The sequence below is a fragment of the Bombina bombina genome, chromosome 12, assembly GCF_027579735.1.
Source record: "Bombina bombina isolate aBomBom1 chromosome 12, aBomBom1.pri, whole genome shotgun sequence".
Taxonomy (NCBI): domain Eukaryota; kingdom Metazoa; phylum Chordata; class Amphibia; order Anura; family Bombinatoridae; genus Bombina; species Bombina bombina.
The window spans coordinates 31,801,798-31,824,916 of record NC_069510.1 but is presented as its reverse complement, the minus strand read 5'-3'; the positions used below and the strand labels follow the sequence as shown (position 1 = coordinate 31,824,916).

The following is a 23,119-nucleotide window of genomic DNA, read 5'->3' as shown; positions in this document are numbered from 1 at the left end:
AGAAAGATGTTGGGTTTCATGTCCCTTTAATTATTTGATCACATGAATTTCCTTCCCATTGAGGCAACATCTGATCCTAAGTGTCCATAATTAACCAATCAGGAAACATGTCCGCCAGACAGCATACACTGTCGGCATTTAGCATTGCACAAGCAGTTCTAGTGAAGTGCTTGTGCAATGCCATCCCTTGCAGATTTAAGGTGTGTCAATCAACCTGATCGTGACCAGTTAAGGAGCGGCATTCTTAAGACCGCTGCTCTTTAAAGGACCACTAAACCCAAAATATTTCTTTCATGATTCAGATAGAGAATACAAATTTAAACAACATTACAATTTACTTCTATTATTTATTTTGCTTTATTTTTATATATCCTTAGTTGAAGAAAAAGCAATGCACATGGTGAGCCAATCACACAAGGCTTCTATGTGTAGCAACCAATCAGCAGCTACTGAGCATATCTAGATATGCTTTTCAGCAAAGAATATCAAGAGAATAAAACAAATTAATATAAGTAAATTAGAAATATGTTTAAAATTGCATTCTCTTTCTAAATCATGAAAGAAAAAATGTGGGTTTTATGGCCCTTTAACTGCTGTTTCCAGCGAGCATGAAGGGGGAAACAGGGGGATCAGGAGCCATTCAGCCCTTGATAATTCGGCCCCTAACTGTAATATGTGTTTATTAGATAGAACAGTCATTTATACTACACATATCATAGAGCTATAAAACTGCTCATAGGCCACTCACATTTTTGAAGACAATGGGCTCAATTCTATAAACATTGTTTTTAAAACAAATGTAATCTCAATTCAGAAAAGTTAAAACTTCCAGCAAACTGCTTGTAGGTGTTGGTATTTCTAGATGACAAAGTAATTAGATTTATAGAACCTTGTGAGTTTGCTGAGGGTCCTTGTGCAACAGTGCAATCATCTTTGAAATTCTTTGAGCATGGCTTCATCTCGGATCTGAAGCAAATCATTTATGGGCGTTCCTGCCATTAATAGCTATAGTAGAGTTAAAGGGAATTTCAACACTATATACAGTAAATGCTAGATAAAGGGATGTATTCAAAGCAAAGCTTAGTCTGAGACTTATATGCACATGGGTGTTATTGAAAAAGAAAATGTCAGTAGCTATTTAAAAAATAAGCAGAAATGTATTACTGGGAGCAAGCTGATCGTATCTGGTGAGACAATGACATGAGACATATGTGCTAGCTATTTTACTTCTATTTTTAAATTTTGCTTTGTTCTCTTGTTATCTTTTATTGAAAAGCAGGTCTGTAGGCTTAGGGGCCGGCTAATTTCTATAGCACTATATGGCCGCAGTTTTGCAAGAATATTTCCATTTTTAAGAGCACTAGAGGGCAGCACTATTTCTTGTTATGTAGTGCTGCAGATGCCTACCTAGGTATCTCCAACACAGAATATCATGGGAACGAAGCAAATTTGCTTTTAAAAATGGTATGCTGTGTCTGAATCACAAAATAAAATGTTGGGGTTTCATATCCCTTTAACAACTATACAAATCAAATCCAAAATCCAAATCTTAAACAAAAACATCATTTATGCTTACCTGATTAATTCATTTCTTTCATGGTGGTGAGAGTCCATGATCCTTTTCTCCTTGGAATTACTCTTCTCTACCACTAGGAGGAAGCAAAGATTCCCAAACCCTCCTTCCTCACACATACCTTAGTCTAATGTATAGCAAAGCAAAGTGAGGTAGGAAAAAGGATTAAGAGCCATAAAAAATAAACCAGAAAAAATAAAGGGTGGGGTCTTGTGGACTCTCAACCACCATGAAACATATTTTTTTCACCTTTATTTCCCTTAATTGTGGACTCCACATATTGGGTATTAGTTCCCATGAGTATTAAATAATGAACTTTCACCACCTGTATAAAAATAAAACATAATTTATGCTTACCTGATAAATCTATTTCTTTTTAGATCCCTCCCTTTATGTTATTACTCGTGGTCTCCACAGCTTTAGTATTAGACTAAGGTACCTGTGAGGTGGGAGGGGTTTTATAGAGCTCTTGGTGTTTGGGAATCTTTCACTCCCCCTAGTGGAAGGGAAAAGTAATTCCCAGGAGTAATGGATTGTGGACTCTCACCACCATGAAATAAATTAATTTATCAGGTAAGCATAAATTATGTTTGTTTTACTGTATTTAATCTGAAGAACGAAAGAAGAAAAGAGCCATAGATATGAGATATTCTCCCTTTAGAAGGTTTTTTTTTTTTGTATAGTTGTTTGTGCCATCTGATATCCAAACATTTTGTTATCTAATCTCTTTGTGTTGTGCCCATTCCTAACACTCAGATCACTTGTTTCATTTATAGTCACTTTTTACAAACCGTTTGGAGGGAGGAAATAGACACAGAGCTATGAAGAGACTACGGGTACCTCCTCTTGGTGCTGCTCAGGTAGGTTCTGTTTGCAAAACCTTGAACCTTAAAGGGATATACAACCAAACATATATCCTTCATTATTCAGATTGTGCATATCATTTTAAACAACTTGTCAATTTACTTCAATTATCAAATTTGCTTCATTTTTGCTTTTGGTATCCTTTGTTGAAGGAGCAACAACGCACTACTTGGAGCTAGCTGAACACATCAGCCAATGACAAGAGGCATATATATGCTGCCACTAATCAGCAGCTAGCTCCCAGTAGTGCATAACTGGTCCTGAGCTTACTTAGGTATGCTTTTCAAACAAAGGGTACTGAGAGAATTAGAGAAACTATATAATAGAAGTAAATTGGAAAGTTGTATTACTGTTCTTTTAAAGGAACATTAAACTCAAAATGTAATTCCAATATAAAGTTTAATAATGTATAATGAAAAACAACAACTGTATAATATATATTTATTATTTAACAGTTAACCTCTACAAATGTAGCTTGTACATCTGCTTCAGAGGGGCTGGTTTGGATTTGGACCCTGAAACATGATACATAGGGCTTCAGTTAAGAAGCTGCGTTAGCAGCAGGCTCGCATAATCAAGCCACCAGCTGAGAGTTAAAGGGGCAGTGAAGTCAAAATTAAACTTTCATGATTCAGATAGGACTTGAAATCTTTAAAGGGACACTGAACCCAATTTTTTTTCTTTTAAACAACTTTCTAATTTACTCTTAATATTAAATGTTCTTCCTTCTCTTGGTATCTTTATTTGAAAAGTAAGAATGTAAGTTTAGATGCCGGAACATTTTTGGTGAACAACCTGGGTTGTTCTTGCTGATTAGTGGATAAATTCACCCACCAATAAACAAGTGCTGTCCAGGGTCTGAACCAAAAATTGGCTGGCTGCTTAGATGCCTTCTTTTTCAATTAAAGATAGCAAGAGAACAAAGAAATTGATAATAGGAGTAAATTAGAAAGTTGCTTAAAATTGCATGCTCTATCTGAATCACGAAAGAAAAAAAAAATTGGGTTCAGTATCCCTTTAACAAATTTCCAATTCACTTTTATCATCAAATTTGCTTTGTTCGCTTGGTATTCTTTGTTAAAAGCTAAACTTAGGTTGGATCATAAACTGATTTCTAAGCCCTTGAAGGCCGCCTCTTATTTTAGTGCATTTGGCAGTTTTTCACAGCTAGGCAGTACTAGTTCATGTTTTTTCTTGTATATAATATTGTGCTCTCTCCCATGGAGTTATTTATGAGTAGTACTGATTTGGTTAAAATGCAAGTCTGTCAAAAGCATTGAAATAAGGCGCAGTCTGCAGAGGCTTAGATACAAGGTAATCACAGAGGTAAAAAGTATATTAATATAACAGTGCTGGTTACACTTCATGTAATGTGGGCGGACAGGGGTTGAGATGTCTGTCAGGTGCTTGCTTGATCATTGCAAGAGCTCCTCTATATCTGTCCATAACTGGTCTCAGCAGAATAGATATGACAAATCAGAGGCTTTACAAGTGGTTTATGTCTGTACTATTAAACAAAGAAAAAATTAAGAATACCTTTAAAACATTTATTTTTGCATGAAGATCATCAGCAATGTAGTTAGTATATATTACATTACTTATTTTTATAAATGTAATTTTGGTTCCCTGTAAAGTTTCTTTGTATCATTGTCGCCTTGTGCCCTTTACTGATCTTTACCTCGTCACAGGATAATGAGCTTAAAATTGACATTTGAACAATGGCAAAAAATCTTCTTATCCACCAAGAAATCTTAAACATCAGTCTCTGCCCTAGAAAGCAAACGGCTAGATTACGAGTTTTGCGGTAAGCTGAAAAAGCAGCGTTAACAGGTGCTAACGCTGCTTTTTCACTACAGCTGGTATTACGAGTCTTGCAGGTATAGGGACACCGCACACTTTTTTGGCCTTACCGCAAACCGACTTACGTAAAGTTCGTAAAGTCTTTTTCTCCTGTTAAGTGTGGTCAGTCCACGGGTCATCATTACTTCTGGGATATTATCTCCTCCTCTACAGGAAGTGCAAGAGGATTCACCCAGCAGAGCTGCTATATAGCTCCTCCCCTCTACGTCACCTCCAGTCATTCTCTTGCACCCAACGAATAGATAGGATGTGTGAGAGGACTGTGGTGATTTTAATTAGTTTTTTACCTTCAATCAAAAGTTTGTTATTTTATAATAGCACCGGAGTGTGTTATTCATTCTCTGGTAGAATTAAAAGAAGAATCTACCTGAGTTTTTTCTATGATTTTAGCCGGAGTAGTTAAGATCATATTGCTGTTTCTCGGCCATCTGAGGAGAGGTAAACTTCAGATCAGGGGACAGCGGGCAGATTAATCTGCAAAGAGGTATGTAGCAGTTTATTATTTTCTGACATGGAATTGATGAGAAAATCCTGCCATACCGTTATAATGTAAACTCAGCCTTAAATGCAGTAGATGTAGCTGGTATCAGGCTGTCATGTATGTATATTTTACACTTCAGTATTCTGGGGAATGGTACTTCACTGGATTTATACTGTATGCATAGACTTAACCTAATTTGCAGGGACTTGCAATAGGTTTTAAATAACAATTAATTTATTGAGGTTAAACGTTTTTTTGCTGGCATGTAAAATCGTTTATTTCTCTGAGGTACTGGGTGAAAAAATGTTTTGGGCACTATTTTTTCCACTTGGCAATAGTTTTGTTTAAATTAAAGCAGTTTACTGATCTCTCTCACTGTTATGTGTGAGGGGGAGGGGCCATTTTTGGCGCTTTTACTACGCATCAAAAAACTCAGTCAGAAGTTCATTTTTCTTCCTGCATGATCCGGTTCATCTCTACAGAACTCAGGGATCTCCAAAGCTTGTTTTGAGGGAGGTAATCATTCACAGCAGAGCTGTGAAGATTGTAGTTGACTGTGATAAAAAACGTTTATTTGTGTATTTTTTCTGCTGTCAGGGTTAGTTATCCTTTGCTAATGGGAACAATCCTTTGCTAAAATTGTATATTTCTTACAAAGATTTGATGCTATAACTTATTTATTTTCAACTGTCATAATTTTTTCTGTGCTTCTTATAGGCACAGTTCGTTTTCATATTATTGTAAATTACTTGAAAAGCATTTCCAAGTTGCTAGTTTATTGCTAGTGTGTTAAACATGTCTGATTCAGAGGAAGATACATGTGCTATATGTGCTAATGCCAAAGTGGAGCCCAATAGAAATTTATGTACTAATTGTATTGATGTTACTTTAAATAAAAGTCAATCTGTACAAACTGAACATATTTCACCTAACAACGAGGGGAGAGTTATGCCGACTAACTCGCCTCACGTGTCAGTACCTGCATCTCCCGCTCGGGAGGTGCGTGATATTGTAGCGCCGAGTACATCTGGGCGGCCATTTCAAATCACATTACAGGATATGGCTACTGTTATGACTGAAGTTTTGGCTAAATTACCAGAACTTAGAGGCAAGCGTGATCACTCTGGGGTGAGAACAGAGTGCGCTGATAATATTAGGGCCATGTCAGACACTGCGTCACAGGTGGCAGAACATGAGGACGGAGAACTTCATTCTGTGGGTGATGGTTCTGATCCAAACAGACTGGATTCAGATATTTCAAATTTTTAATTTAAGCTGGAAAACCTCCGTGTATTACTAGGGGAGGTGTTAGCGGCTCTGAATGATTGTAACACAGTTGCAATACCAGAGAAAATGTGTAGGTTGGATAAATATTTTGCGGTTCCGGCGAGTACTGATGTTTTTCCTATACCTAAGAGACTTACTGAAATTGTTACTAAGGAGTGGGATAGGCCCGGTGTGCCGTTCTCACCTCCTCCGATATTTAGAAAATTGTTTCCAATAGACGCCACCACACGGGACTTATGGCAAACGGTCCCTAAGGTGGAGGGAGCAGTTTCTACTTTAGCTAAGCGTACCACTATCCCGGTGGAGGATAGCTGTGCTTTTTCAGATCCAATGGATAAAAAATTAGAGGGTTACCTTAAGAAAATGTTTGTTCAACAAGGTTTTATATTGCAACCTCTTGCATGTATTGCGCCTGTCACGGCTGCAGCAGCATTTTGGTTTGAGTCTCTGGAAGAGACACTTGAATCATCTACACTAGATGAGATTACACACAAACTTAAAGCTCTTAAGTTAGCTAACTCATTTATTTCAGATGCCGTAGTACATTTAACTAAACTTACGGCTAAGAATTCCGGATTTGCCATTCAGGCACGCAGAGCACTGTGGCTAAAATCCTGGTCAGCTGATGTTACTTCTAAATCTAAATTGCTTAATATACCTTTCAAAGGGCAGACCTTATTCGGGCCCGGGTTGAAAGAGATTATCGCTGACATTACAGGAGGTAAAGGCCATGCCCTGCCTCAGGACAAAGCCAAACCTAGGGCTAGACAGTCTAATTTTCGTTCCTTTCGTAATTTCAAAGCAGGAACAGCATCAACTTCCTCTGCACCAAAACAGGAAGGAGCTGTTGCTCGCTACAGACAAGGCTGGAAACCTAACCAGTCCTGGAACAAGGGCAAGCAGGCCAGGAAACCTGCTGCTGCCCCTAAGACAGCATGAATCGAGGGCCCCCGATCCGGGACCGGATCTAGTAGGGGGCAGACTTTCTCTCTTCGCCCAGGCTTGGGCAAGAGATGTTCAGGATCCCTGGGCGTTAGAGATCATATCTCAGGGATACCTTCTGGACTTCAAATCCTCTCCCCCAAGAGGGAGATTTCACCTGTCAAGGTTGTCAACAAACCAAATAAAGAAAGAAGCGTTCCTACGCTGCGTACAAGATCTTTTATTAATGGGAGTGATCCATCCAGTTCCGCGGTCGGAACAAGGACAAGGGTTTTACTCAAATCTGTTTGTAGTTCCCAAAAAAGAGGGAACTTTCAGGCCAATCTTGGATTTAAAGATCCTAAACAAATTCCTAAGAGTTCCATCGTTCAAGATGGAAACTATTCGAACAATTTTGCCCATGATCCAAGAGGGTCAGTACATGACCACAGTGGATTTAAAGGATGCTTACCTTCACATACCGATTCACAGAAATCATTACCGGTATCTAAGGTTTGCCTTTCTAGACAGGCATTACCAGTTTGTAGCTCTTCCATTCGGATTGGCTACGGCTCCAAGAATCTTCACAAAGGTTCTGGGTACTCTTCTGGCGGTACTAAGACCGCGAGGAATTTCGGTAGCTCCGTACCTAGACGACATTCTGATACAAGCTTCAAGCTTTCAAACTGCCAAGTCTCATACAGAGTTAGTACTGGCATTTCTAAGGTCGCATGGATGGAAGGTGAACTAAAAGAAGAGTTCTCTCTTTCCACTCACAAGAGTTCCCTTCTTGGGGACTCTGATAGATTCTGTAGAAATGAAGATTTACCTGACAGAAGACAGGTTAACAAAGCTTCAAAATGCATGCCGTGTCCTTCATTCCATTCAACACCCGTCAGTAGCTCAATGCATGGAGGTGATCGGCTTAATGGTAGCGGCAATGGACATAGTACCTTTTGCACGCCTACATCTCAGACCACTGCAATTGTGCATGCTAAGTCAGTGGAATGGGGATTACTCAGATTTGTCCCCCACTCTGAATCTGAATCAAGAGACCAGAAATTCTCTTCTATGGTGGCTTTATCGGCCACACCTGTCCAGGGGGATGCCATTCAGCAGGCCAGACTGGACAATTGTAACAACAGACGCCAGCCTACTAGGTTGGGGCGCTGTCTGGAATTCCCTGAAGGCTCAGGGACTATGGAATCAGGAGGAGAGTCTCCTTCCAATAAACATTCTGGAATTGAGAGCAGTTCTCAATGCCCTTCTGGCTTGGCCCCAGTTAACAACTCGGGGGTTCATCAGGTTTCAGTCGGACAACATCACGACTGTAGCTTACATCAACCATCAGGGAGGGACAAGAAGCTCCCTAGCAATGATGGAAGTATCAAAGATAATTCGCTGGGCAGAGTCTCACTCTTGCCACCTGTCTGCAATCCACATCCCGGGAGTGGAGAACTGGGAGGCGGATTTCTTAAGTCGTCAGACTTTTCATCCGGGGGAGTGGGAACTTCATCCGGAGGTCTTTGCCCAGATACTTCGACGTTGGGGCAAACCAGAGATAGATCTCATGGCGTCTCGTCAGAACGCCAAGCTTCCTCGCTACGGGTCCAGATCCAGGGATCCGGGAGCGGTTCTGATAGATGCTTTGACAGCACCTTGGACCTTCGGGATGGCTTATGTGTTTCCACCCTTCCCGATGCTTCCTCGATTGATTGCCAGAATCAAACAGGAGAGAGCATCAGTGATTCTAATAGCACCTGCATGGCCACGCAGGACTTGGTATGCAGATCTAGTGGACATGTCATCCTGTCCGCCTTGGTCTCTACCTCTGAAACAGGACCTTCTGATCCAGGGTCCATTCAAACATCAAAATCTAACTTCTCTGAAGCTGACTGCTTTGAAATTGAACGCTTGATTTTATCAAAACGTGGTTTTTCTGAGCCAGTTATTGATACCTTAATACAGGCTAGGAAGCCTGTTACCAGAAGGATTTACCATAAAATATGGCGTAAATACTTATATTGGTGCGAATCCAAGAGTTACTCATGGAGTAAGGTTAGGATTCCAAGGATATTGTCTTTTCTACAAGAAGGTTTAGAAAAGGGGTTATCCGCTAGTTCTTTAAAGGGACAGATTTCAGCTCTGTCCATTCTTTTACACAAACGTCTGTCAGAAGTTCCGGACGTTCAAGCTTTTTGTCAGGCTTTAGCTAGGATCAAGCCTGTGTTTAAAACTGTTGCTCCGCCATGGAGTTTGAACTTAGTTCTTAATGTTTTACAGGGTGTTCCGTTTGAACCCCTTCATTCCATTGATATCAAGTTGTTATCTTGGAAAATTCTGTTTTTAATGGCTATTTCCTCGGCTCGAAGAGTTTCTGAGTTATCTGCCTTACATTGTGATTCTCCTTATCTGATTTTTCATTCAGACAAGGTAGTTCTGCGTACTAAACCTGGGTTCCTACCTAAGGTGGTCACTAACAGGAATATCAATCAAGAGATTGTTGTTCCATCTTTGTGTCCTAATCCTTCCTCGAAGAAGGAACGTCTGCTACACAATCTAGATGTAGTCCATGCCCTGAAATTTTATCTACAGGCAACTAAGGATTTTCGTCAAACTTCTTCCCTGTTTGTCGTTTATTCTGGTCAGAGGAGAGGTCAAAAAGCTTCGGCTACCTCTCTCTCTTTTTGGCTTCGTAGCATAATACGATTAGCCTATGAGACTGCTGGACAGCAGCCTCCTGAAAGAATTACAGCTCATTCTACTAGAGCTGTGGCTTCCACTTGGGCCTTTAAGAATGAGGCTTCTGTTGAACAGATTTGCAAGGCTGCAACTTGGTCTTCTCTTCATACTTTTTCCAAATTTTACAAATTTGACACTTTTGCTTCTTCGGAGGCTGTTTTTGGGAGAAAGGTTCTTCAGGCAGTGGTTCCCTCCGTATAAAGAGCCTGCCTGTCCCTCCCGTCATCCGTGTACTTTTGCTTTGGTATTGGTATCCCAGAAGTAATGATGACCCGTGGACTGACCACACTTAACAGGAGAAAACAAAATTTATGCTTACCTGATAAATTCATTTCTCCTGTAGTGTGGTCAGTCCTCGGCCCGCCCTGTTTTTTATGGCAGGCTAAAAAATTTTTTGGATTATACTCCAGTCACCACTACACCCTTGGGCTTCTCCTTTCTCGTTGGTCCTTTGGTCGAATGACTGGAGGTGACGTAGAGGGGAGGAGCTATATAGCAGCTCTGCTGGGTGAATCCTCTTGCACTTCCTGTAGGGGAGGAGATAATATCCCAGAAGTAATGATGACCCGTGGACTGACCACACTACAGGAGAAATGAATTTATCAGGTAAGCATAAATTTTGTTTTTCTATGGGACTTTCATAGTGCTGGTATTACGAGTCTGTCCTGGGAGGCCAAAAAGTGAACAGTACACCCTACCCCATCAAGATTTGTAACACATTTTAAAGTCAGTAGTTTTGAGTTTTACACTACAATGCTGTAGCATAAAACTCATAACTAAAGTGCTTAAAAGTACACTAAACACCCATAAACTCCCTATTAACCCCTAAACCGAGGCCCTCCTGCATCGCAAACACTAAAATAAAATTATTAACCCCTGATCTGCCGCTCTGGACATCGCTGCCACTATAATAAACATATTAACCCCTAAACCGCCGCACTCCCGCCTCGCAAACACTAGTTAGATAATATTAACCCCTAATCTGCCGCCCCTAACATCGCCGCCACCTACCTACATTTATTAACCCCTAATCTGCCGTCCCCAACGTCGCCGCCACTATTCTAAATTTAGTAACCCCTAAACCTAAGTTTAGATTTATTTAAATATAATTTAAATAAATCTAAATAAAATTACTATCATTAACTAAATAATTCCTATTTAAAAATACTTACCTATAAAATAAACCCTAACTAATAGTTACATTGTATCTAGCTTAGGGTTTATTTTTAGTTTACAGGCAAGTTTGTATTTATTTTAACTAGGTAGAATAGTTACTAAATAGTTATTAACTATTTACTATCTACCTAACTATAATAAATACAAATTTACCTGTAAAATAAAAATAAACCTAAGTTACACTAGCACTTAACACTACACTACAATTAAATCAATTACCTACATTAAATACAATTAAATAAATTAAATTAGCTAAATCACAAAAAAAACAAACAAACACTAAATTACAGAAAATAAAAAAACTAATTACAGATCTTTAAACTAATTACACCTAATCTAATAGCCCTATCAAAATAAAAAAATCCCCCCAAAATTTAAAAAAAACCCTAGCCTAAACTATACAAATAGCCCTTAAAAGGGCCTTTTGAGGGGCATTGCCCCAAAGAAATCAGCTCTTTTACCTGTAAAAGAAAATACACACAACCCCCCCAACAGTAAAACCCACCACCCACACAACCAACCCCCCAAATAAAAATCTAACTAAAAAAACCTAAGCTCCCCATTGCCCTGAAAAGGGCATTTGGATGGGCATTGCCCTTAAAAGGGCATTTAGCTCTATTACAGGCCCAAAGCCCTAACCTAAAAAATAAACCCAACCAATACACACTTAAAAAAACCTACACTAACCCCCGAAGATTCACTTATCGGGAGAAGTCTTCATCCAAGCGGCAAGAGGTCCTCAACGAAGCCGGCAGAAGTGGTCCTCCAGATGGGCAGAAGTGGTCCTCCAGATGGGCAGAAGTGGTCCTCCAGATGGGCAGAAGTTTTCATCCAGATGGCATCTTCTATCTTCATCCTTCTGGCGTGGAGCGGGTCCATCTTCAAGACATCCGACGCAGAGCATCCTCTTCTTCTGACGGACTAACGACGAATGAAGGTACCTTTAAATGACGTCATCCGAGATGGCGTCCCTTAGATTCTGATTGGCTGATAGTATTCTATCAGCCAATCGGAATTAAGGTAGAAAAAATCCTATTGACTGATCCAATCAGCCAATAGGATTGAGCTTGCATTCCATTGGCTGATTGGAACAGCCAAAAGAATGTGAACTCAATCCTATTGGCTGATTGGATCAGCCAATAGGATTGAAGTTCAATCCTATTGGCTAATCCAAGCAGCCAATAGGATTTTTTCTACCTTAATTCTGATTGGCTGATAGAATTCTATTAGCCAATCGGAATCTAAGGGACGCCATCTTGGATGACTTAATTTAAAGGTACCTTCATTCATAGTTAGTCCGTCGGAAGAAGAGGATGCTCTGAGTTGGATGTCTTGAAGATGGACCCGCTCCGCGCCGTAAGGATGAAGATAGAAGATGCCACCTGGATGAAGACTTCTGCCCATCTCGAGGACAACTTCTGCCGGCTTCGTTGAGGACCTCTTGCCGCTTGGATGAAGACTTCTCCCGGTAGGTGAATCCTTGGGGGTTAGTGTTAGGTTTTTTTTAAGGGTGTATTGGGTGGGTTTATTTTTTAGGTTAGGGCTTTGGGCCTGCAATAGAGCTAAATGCCCTTTTCAGGGCAATGGGGAGCTTAGGTTTTTTTAGTTAGATTTTTATTTGGGGGGTTGGTTGTGTGGGTGGTGGGTTTTACTGTTGGGGGGGTTTTGTGTAATTTTTTTTTACAGGTAAAAGAGCTGATTTCTTTGGGGGTAATGCCCAGCAAAAGGCCCTTTTAAGGGCTATTTGTAGTTTAGTTTAGGCTAGTTTTTTTTATTTTGATAGGGCTATTAGATTAGGTGTAATTAGTTTAAAGATCTGTAATTTGTTTTTTTATTTTCTGTAATTTAGGGTTTGTTTTTTTGTGTGATTTAGCTAATTTAATTTATTTAATTGTAGGGTAATGTTAGGTGTTAGTGTAACACAGGTTAGGTTTTATTTTACAGGTAAATTTGCATTTGTTTTAGCTAGGTAGTTAGTAAATAGTTAATAACTATTTAGTAACTATTCTACCTAGTTAAAATAAATACAAACTTGCCTGTAAAATAAAAATAAACCCTACGCTAGATAGAATGTAACTATTAGTTATATTGTAGCTAGCTTCAGGTTTATTTTATAGGTAAGTATTTAGTTTTAAATAGGAATTATTTAGTTAATGATAGTAATTTTTATTTAGATTAATTTAAATTATATTTAAGTTAGGGTTAGACTTAGATTTAGGGGTTAATACATTTAATATAGTGGCGGCGACGTTGGGGACGGCAGATTATGGGTTAATAAGTATAATGTAGGTGGGAGCGATGTCCGGAGCGGCAGATTAGGGGTTAATAAGTATAATGTAGGTGTCGGCGATGTTGGGGGCGGCAGATTAGGGGTTAATAAATATAATGTAGGTGTCGGCAATGTTGGGGGCGGCAGATTAGGGGTTAATAAGTATAAGATTAGGAGTGTTTAGACTCAGGGTTCATGTTAGGGTGTTAGGTGTAAATATAAAATGTGTTTCCCCATAGGAATCAATAGGGCTGCTTTACTGAGCTAAACGCTGCTTTTTTGCAGGTGTTTTTTTTCTCAGCCGGCTCTCCCCATTGATGTCTATGGGGAAATCGTGCACTAGCATGTACAACCAGCTCACCGCTGATTTAAGCAGCGCTGGTATTGGAGTGAAGTGTGGAGCACAATTTTGCTCTACGCTCACTTCTTGTCTTTTAACGCCGGGTTTGTAAAAACCCGTAATACCAGCGCTGCAGGTAAGTGAGCAGTGAGAATAACGTGCAAGTTTGCACCGCACCCCTCATAACGCAAAACTCGTAATCTCACCGAAAGTGTTTAATGTCCCTTTAAAGGTAAAGTTAAAGGGACATGAAACTCAAACTTTCTCCAACATAGGTGTGTCCGGTCCACGGCGTCATCCTTACTTGTGGGATATTCTCTTCCCCAACAGGAAATGGCAAAGAGCCCAGCAAAGCTGGTCACATGATCCCTCCTAGGCTCCGCCTACCCCAGTCATTCTCTTTGCCGTTGCACAGGCAACATCTCCACGGAGATGGCTAAGAGTTTTTTGGTGTTTAAATGTAGTTTTTATCCTTCAATCAAGTGTTTGTTATTTTAAAATAGTGCTGGTATGTACTATTTACTCTGAAACAGAAAAGAGATGAAGATTTCTGTTTGTAAGAGGAAGATGATTTTAGCAAACGTTACTAAAATCGATTGCTGTTTCCACACAGGACTGTTGAGATGAAGTAACTTCAGTTGGGGGAAACAGTTTGCAGACTCTTCTGCTTGAGGTATGACTGGCCACATTTCTAACAAGACTTTGTAATGCTGGAAGGCTGTCATTTTCCCTATGGGGACCGGTAAGCCATTTTCTTAGTTTAAGTAAAAGAATAAAGGGCTTCATAAGGGCTTATAAAACTGGTAGACATTTTTCTGGGCTAAAACGATTACTTTACTAAACATATTTGGCAGATTATAACTCTTATAGTTATTATAATCTTGGGGATTGTTTTAAGAAAAACGGCAGGCACTGTATTGGACACCTTTTTCAGATGGGGGCCTTTCTAGTCATAGGCAGAGCCTCATTTTCGCGCCACTAATGCGCAGTTGTTTTTGGAGAGCAAGGCATGCAGATGCATGTGTGAGGAGCTAAGAACCACTGAAAAAGCTTATAGAAGGCGTCATTTGGTATCGTATTCCCCTCTGGGCTTGGTTGGGTCTCAGCAAAGCAGATACCTGGGACTGTATAGGGGTTAAATGTAAAAACGGCTCCGGTTCCGTTATTTTAAGGGTTAAAGCTTTCAAATTTGGTGTGCAATACTTTTAAGGCTTTATGACACTGTGGTGAAAATACTTTTTCACATATTCAGTAATAAAGTGTGTTCAGTTTAAAATTTAAAGTGACAGTAACGGTTTTATTTTAAAACGTTTTTTGTGCATTGTTGACAAGTTTAAGCCTGTTTAACATGTCTGAACCATCAGATAAGCGATGTTCTATATGTATGAAAGCCAAGGTTTCTCCCCATTAAATATATGTGATGATTGTGACATAGTGTCCAAAAAAAGTAGGGACAATGATGCCACAGATAATGATATTGCCCAAGATGATTCCTCAAATGAGGGGAGTAAGCATGGTACTGCATCATCCCCTTCTGTGTCTACACCAGTTTTGCCCACACAAGAGGCCCCTAGTACATCTAGTGCGCCAATACTTATTACCATGCAACAATTAACGGCTGTTATGGATAATTCTATTGCAAACATTTTATCTAAAATGCCTACTTATCAGAGAAAGCGCGATTGCTCTGTTTTAAACACTGAAGAGCAAGAGGACGCTGATGATAACGGTTCTGACATACCCTCACACCAATCTGAAGGGGCCAGGAGGGAGGTTTTGTCTGAGGGAGAAATTTCAGATTCAGGAAAAATTTCTCAACAAGCTGAACCTGATGTTGTAACATTTAAATTTAAATTAGAACATCTCCGCGCACTGCTTAAGGAGGTATTATCTACTCTGGATGATTGTGACAATTTGGTCATTCCAGAGAAATTATGTAAGATGGACAAGTTCCTAGAGGTTCCGGTGCCCCCCGATGCTTTTCCTATACCCAAGCGGGTGGCGGACATAGTAAATAAGGAGTGGGAAAGGCCCGGCATACCTTTTGTTCCTCCCCCTATATTTAAGAAATTATTTCCTATAGTCGACCCCAGAAAGGACTTATGGCAGACAGTCCCCAAGGTCGAGGGGGCGGTCTCTACTCTAAACAAACACACTACTATTCCCATAGAAGATAGTTGTGCTTTCAAAGATCCTATGGATAAAAAATTAGAGGGTTTGCTTAAAAAGATGTTTGTTCAGCAAGGTTACCTTCTACAACCAATTTCATGCATTGTTCCTGTCACTACGGCAGCGTGTTTCTGGTTCGAAGAACTAGAAAAGTCGCTCAATAAAGAATCTTCGTATGAGGAGGTTATGGACAGAGTTCAAGCACTTAAATTGGCTAACTCTTTTATTTTAGATGCCGCTTTGCAATTAGCTAGATTAGCGGCGACAAATTCAGGGTTTGCTATCGTGGCGCGCAGAGCGCTTTGGCTAAAGTCTTGGTCAGCGGATGTGTCTTCCAAGACAAAATTGCTTAACATCCCTTTCAAGGGTAAAACACTGTTTGGTCCTGATTTGAAAGAGATTATTTCAGACATCACCGGGGGAAAGGGCCACGCCCTTCCTCAGGATAGGTCTTTTAAGGCTAAAAATAAGCCTAATTTTCGTCCCTTTCGCAGAAACGGACCAGCCTCTAATTCTACATCCTCTAAGCAAGAGGGTAATACTTCTCAACCCAAACCAGCCTGGAGACCGGTGCAAGGCTGGAACAAGGGTAAGCAGGCCAAGAAGCCTGCCACTGCTACCAAAACAGCATGAAGGGATGGCCCCCGATCCGGGACCGGATCTGGTGGGGGGCAGACTTTCTCTCTTTGCTCAGGCTTGGGCAAGAGATGTTCAGGATCCTTGGGCACTAGAAATAGTGTCTCAGGGTTATCTCCTGGAATTCAAGGAACTACCCCCAAGGGGAAGGTTCCACAGGTCTCAATTATCTTCAAACCAAATAAAAAGACAGGCATTCTTACATTGTGTAGAAGACCTGTTAAAGATGGGAGTAATTCATCCAGTTCCAATAGGAGAACAAGGGATGGGGTTTTACTCCAACCTGTTCATAGTTCCCAAAAAAGAGGGAACATTCAGACCAATTTTAGATCTCAAGATCCTAAACAAATTTCTCAGGGTTCCATCGTTCAAAATGGAAACCATTCGAACGATCCTTCCTACCATTCAGGAAGGTCAATTTATGACCACGGTGGATTTAAAGGATGCGTACCTACATATTCCTATCCACAGGGAACATCATCAGTTCCTAAGGTTCGCTTTTCTGGACAAGCATTACCAGTTTGTGGCACTTCCATTCGGATTAGCCACTGCTCCGAGAATTTTCACAAAGGTACTAGGGTCCCTTCTAGCAGTTCTAAGACCAAGGGGCATTGCAGTAGTACCTTACTTGGACGACATCCTGATTCAAGCGTCGTCTCTGTCAAAAGCAAAGGCTCATACGGACATCGTTCTAGCCTTTCTCAGATCTCACGGATGGAAAGTGAACATAGAAAAAAGTTCTCTGTCCCCGTCAACAAGAGTTCCCTTCTTGGGAACAATAATAGATTCCTTAGAAATGAGGATTTTTCTGACAGAGGTCAGAAAATCAAAACTTCTAAGCTCTTGTCAAGTACTTCATTCTGTTCTTCATCCTTCCATAGCGCAGTGCATGGAAGTAATAGGATTGATGGTTGCAGCAATGGACATAGTTCCTTTTGCACGAATTCATCTAAGACCATTACAACTGTGCATGCTCAGACAGTGGAATGGGGATTATACAGACTTGTCTCCGACGATTCAAGTAGATCAAAGGACCAGAGATTCACTCCGTTGGTGGCTGATCCTGGACAACCTGTCACAGGGAATGAGCTTCCGCAGACCAGAGTGGGTCATTGTCACGACCGACGCCAGTCTGGTGGGCTGGGGCGCGGTCTGGGAACCCCTGAAAGCTCAGGGTCTATGGTCTCGGGAAGAATCTCTTCTCCCGATAAACATTCTGGAACTGAGAGCGATATTCAATGCTCTCAAAGCTTGGCCTCATCTAGCAAAGGCCAAATTCATAAGGTTTCAATCAGACAACATGACGACTGTTGCATATATCAACCATCAGGGGGGAACAAGGAGTTCCCTGGCGATGGAGGAAGTGACCAAGATAATTCAATGGGCGGAGGATCACTCCTGCCACTTGTCTGCAATCCACATCCCAGGAGTGGAAAATTGGGAAGCGGATTTTCTGAGTCGTCAGACCTTCTATCCGGGGGAGTGGGAACTCCATCCGGAAATCTTTGCCCAAATAACTCAATTATGGGGGATTCCAGACATGGATCTGATGGCCTCTCGTCAGAACTTCAAGGTTCCTTGTTACGGGTCCAGATCCAGGGATCCCAAGGCGACTCTAGTGGATGCACTAGTAGCACCTTGGACCTTCAACCTAGCTTATGTATTCCCACCGTTTCCTCTCATTCCCAGGCTGGTAGCCAGGATCAATCAGGAGAGGGCTTCGGTGATCTTGATAGCTCCTGCGTGGCCACGCAGGACTTGGTATGCAGACCTGGTGAATATGTCATCGGCTCCACCATGGAAGCTACCTTTGAGACGGGACCTTCTTGTTCAAGGTCCATTCGAACATCCGAATCTGGTTTCCCTCCAACTGACTGCTTGGAGATTGAACGCTTGATTTTATCAAAGCGTGGGTTTTCAGATTCTGTAATAGATACTCTGATTCAGGCTAGAAAGCCTGTAACTAGAAAAATTTACCATAAAATATGGAAAAAATATATCTGTTGGTGTGAATCTAAAGGATTCCCATGGAACAAGATAAAAATTCCTAAGATTCTATCCTTTCTACAAGAAGGTTTGGAGAAAGGATTATCTGCAAGTTCTCTGAAGGGACAGATCTCTGCTTTATCTGTTTTACTTCACAAAAGGCTGGCAGCTGTGCCAGACGTTCAAGCGTTTGTTCAGGCTCTGGTTAGAATCAAGCCTGTTTACAGACCTTTGACTCCTCCCTGGAGTCTTAATCTAGTTCTTTCAGTTCTTCAAGGGGTTCCGTTTGAACCCTTACATTCCGTAGATATTAAGTTATTATCTTGGAAAGTTTTGTTTTTGGTTGCAATTTCTTCTGCTAGAAGAGTTTCTGAGTTATCTGCTCTGCAGTGTTCTCCGCCCTATCTGGTGTTCCATGCAGATAAGGTGGTTTTGCGTACTAAGCCTGGTTTTCTTCCGAAAGTTGTTTCCAACAAAAATATTAACCAGGAGATTGTTGTACCTTCTTTGTGTCCGAATCCAGTTTCAAAGAAGGAACGTTTGTTACACAATTTGGACGTAGTCCGTGCTCTAAAATTCTATTTAGAGGCTACTAAAGATTTCAGACAGACATCTTCTTTGTTTGTTGTTTATTCTGGTAAAAGGAGAGGTCAAAAAGCAACTTCTACCTCTCTTTCTTTTTGGCTTAAAAGCATTATCCGATTGGCTTATGAGACTGCCGGACGGCAGCCTCCTGAAAGAATCACAGCTCATTCCACTAGGGCTGTGGCTTCCACATGGGCCTTCAAGAACGAGGCTTCTGTTGACCAGATATGTAAGGCAGCGACTTGGTCTTCACTGCACACTTTTGCCAAATTTTACAAATTTGATACTTTTGCTTCTTCAGAGGCTATTTTTGGGAGAAAGGTTTTGCAAGCCGTGGTGCCTTCCATTTAGGTGACCTGATTTGCTCCCTCCCTTCATCCGTGTCCTAAAGCTTTGGTATTGGTTCCCACAAGTAAGGATGACGCTGTGGACCGGACACACCTATGTTGGAGAAAACAGAATTTATGCTTACCTGATAAATTACTTTCTCCAACGGTGTGTCCGGTCCACGGCCCGCCCTGGTTTTTTTAATCAGGTCTGATGAATTATTTTCTCTAACTACAGTCACCACGGTATCATATGGTTTCTCCTATGCATATTTCCTCCTGTACGTCGGTCAAATGACTGGGGTAGGCGGAGCCTAGGAGGGATCATGTGACCAGCTTTGCTGGGCTCTTTGCCATTTCCTGTTGGGGAAGAGAATATCCCACAAGTAAGGATGACGCCGTGGACCGGACACACCGTTGGAGAAAGTAATTTATCAGGTAAGCATAAATTCTGTTTTTTCTTTCATGATTCAGATAGACAATACAATTTTAAACAACTTTCCAATTGACTTCTATTATCTAGCTGGCTTCATCATCTTGGTGTACTTCGTTGAATGTGCAGTAGTGCACTACTGGGAGGTAGCTGAAAGCAAATGACAAGAGGCATATATTTACAGCCACCAATCAGCAGCTTCTGAACCTACCTAGGTATACTTTTCAACAATGGATAAAAAGAGAACTATAACAATTAGATAAAAATAAATTGGAAAGTTATTTAAAATGTCGCGCTCTATTCGAATCATGAAAGATAACAATTGGGTTTCATGTCCCTTTAAAGCCATTTATCATTTGGTTTCGGGTGGTTGCTGGAGGGAGTGTGGGGAGGAGGGTACCTTTGGTCATATTGGAGGGTTCTCCAGCTTTACTAGTCACAATTAATTCCTCATATGGAATCTATATTAAAGGGAATAGAAGTTCACTTCTATTTTCAAATGTGCTTTGTTCTCTTGGTATCCCTTGTTGAAAAAAAATACGTACATATCCTGCACTAGTGAGAGCTAGCTGCTGATTGGTGCTTCCACTCTTTTATTTTACGTGATTGGCCAACTAGATGAGTTCATCTAGCTGCACGTGCAATGCTGTTCCTTTAAATAACATGTAAAAATACCCTGTTTAAAATAATGTTACATTGTGCAAAACATCTTATTCCTCATTAAAGGGACACTGAACCCAAATGTTTTCTTTCGTGATTCAGATAGAGCAGCAGTTTTAAGCAACTTTCTAATTTACTCCTATTACCAAATTTTATTCATTCTCTTGCTATCTTTATTTGAAAAAGAAGGCATCTAAGCTATTTTTCTGGTTCAGAACCATGGAAAGCACTTGTTTATTTATGGATGAATTTATCCACCAATCAGCAAGAACAACCCAGGTTGTTCACCAAAAATGGGCCGGCATCTAAACTTACATTCTTGCATTTCAAATAAAGATACCAAGAGAATGAAGACCATTTGATAATAGGAGTAAATTAGAAAGTTGCTTAGAATTGCATGCTCTATCTGAATCGCAAAAGAAAATATGGGGTTCAGTGTCCCTTTAAAGGAAACAATTGCAATGTCCTTCTCCTTCTAAGTGGAAACAGTTGGTGACAAAAACTCTGAAACTGGAAAAAAATAATGTGGAATTTAATTGGAATGAAAATTCTTAGTAGCATCATGATGATGTTGGCAGCGATCTTGTCTGGCGTATCTCTTAGGATATAATACTCATATGCTAAATCACATGAACAGTAAAAAGCTGACATGAAAATAATACCTAACTATCTCTATGTAAAAAGGGAAGATATTTTACCTCACAATTTCTTCAGCTCACCAAAGTTAGTGTTCTGGGAACAGTTAGAGCTGCTGCCCACCTGCAAGTTAAAAACAAAACAAAAAAATAAATAAAAATAATAAGGTCTCTATATATCTGCTGGTTTTTCTTTTTATTGTTTATTAAAATTATTTCAATAAAAATATTCAAATTATAAGTCTTTCCTTTTCTTTCATATAGGTGGCGAGAGTCCACAAGCTGTTACAGATGGAGTATACATTCCTACCAGAAGGAGGCAAAGTTTCCCAAATTCCAAAAGCCCATAAAACTCCTCCCACCTCACCTATACCTTGGTTTTTACTTTGCCTCCGTTGGAGGTGGTTGAAGCATAACAAGGTGCTTGATTTCTTCAGTAAAAAGTGATTCAGAGCATATTGAAGCCCAGTTCCCCTCAGAGTACAGTGCTTTGTCAGAGGGAAGTGAAGGGAGTATTGCTTTATTATACAATGTTTTCGTCTCACAGGAAATCTCTTCATAGGCTTTCTGTAACTTCGGTCGCAGAGACTCGTCTTCTGCCTCTCTTTACAGATCTACGTTATACTCCTGTTTCATTACCTCTGCTGATATGTTTCAGTACTGGAATGGCTGTCTGCCTTTAAAATCAATGTCAACTTTCATGAATCAGTGCCTGGTTTAAAAAAAAAAAAAAAACTATTAAAAACAGGGGCACTTTCATTCATGAAAGTTTACATTGCACCAGATTTTACAAATACCTTCTTCTCCTGAATCACCGGATCAGCAATCACCCCGCCTGCTTCTTCCTGCTGTACTAACACAGCAATGACGATACCAGATTCCTCCAATCACAGCGTGGACTCACCAGATGAACACTCCTGGGGGGGGGGAGCCGTGATTGGAGAGAGACAATTTTGTCATTGCTGACAAAGTACAGAGGAGCTGCAGACGTGGGATCAGCAAACCGGTGTTTCAGGAGAAGATGATAAGTATTTGTAAGTATTTGGGGTAATAATAGTAATTTTATCTATTTAACTGAAATTTTTGCATAATAGCGCTGCACCAATCTGTCCATAGATTTAACATAGGAACTGAGTCTACTAAACACCTTTCTACCAAAGCTAAGTGTGCTTATGGTAAAAACTAAATTAGCTTCTTCAGCTCATTTATGTGACTCATGTTTAGATTTTTTATTGCATACCAATCAATCTAATGATGTTTCTATGTGTACTAACGCACCTACTGTCTCCTCAGAGATAGATGCAGATGGTGTACCTCTATCAATGAAAAAATTAATTACTGCTGCCATTACGAAGGCCCTGGCTGCAATACCGCATTCGGATAAGCAAAAAGGTAAGTTAAAACTTAACCTTCTGCTAGTAATATAAGTCCTGACCTACAAATATCTACAAATGATGAGGATTCCACTAACAGTGAGGCTCCCTCATCTGACATAGAACCGGATAATTCCTACTTTTTAAAAAAAATTGAGCACATTTGTTCTCTTAGTCTTAGTCACTTTATGGATTGAAGAATCTAAACCTTCTGATGATAAACCCAAAGTTTGGATGACTTATATTTTGTGGTGTATCAATCATGTTTATTGCTGCCATTTTATTTAGAATTCCAAGAATTTTTTAGTTTTTGCAGGATGGTTTAGATAAAGATTTATCTGCCAGTCCTTTGAAAGGACAAATCTCTGCTCTTTCTGTATTATTTCATAAGATTGATAACCTTCCTGATTTTTGTTGTTTTATCCAGGTTTAATCTGGATTAAACATGTTATTAGGCTTATTTCGCCTCCTTGGGAATTTAAATCTAGTATTATACATTTTACAGGCTCCACCCTTTGACCCTATGCATACATTGGACATTAAACTACTTTCATGGAAAGTATTATTTATTTTGGCCATCTCTTCTGCTAGAAGAGTTTCTAAATGTGTTCTTCTCTCTTGTGAGTCTCCTTATTTGATTTTCCATCAAGATAAAGCTGTTTTGCTGACTTCATTTACATTTTACCTAAAGTTGTTAATCACACAACATTAATAAGGAAATAGTCATTCCCTCCATGTGCCCTGATCCAAAAATGCTTCTGAAAGATCTTTATATTCTTTGGATATTGTTAGAGCATTAAAAT

General features: G+C 40.1%; 1 protein-coding gene across 1 annotated transcript in view; it reads left to right on the top strand.

The window, feature by feature from the left end:
- Positions 1–23,119, top strand: part of LOC128642776 (xenotropic and polytropic retrovirus receptor 1 homolog) — a 556,720-nt gene that overhangs the window by 354,852 nt on the left and 178,749 nt on the right. Inside the window, exon 7 of the mRNA XM_053695572.1 lies at positions 2,350–2,433. Within this exon, the coding sequence (XP_053551547.1) occupies positions 2,350–2,433 (84 nt within the window). The remainder of the gene's footprint in view (positions 1–2,349; positions 2,434–23,119) is intronic.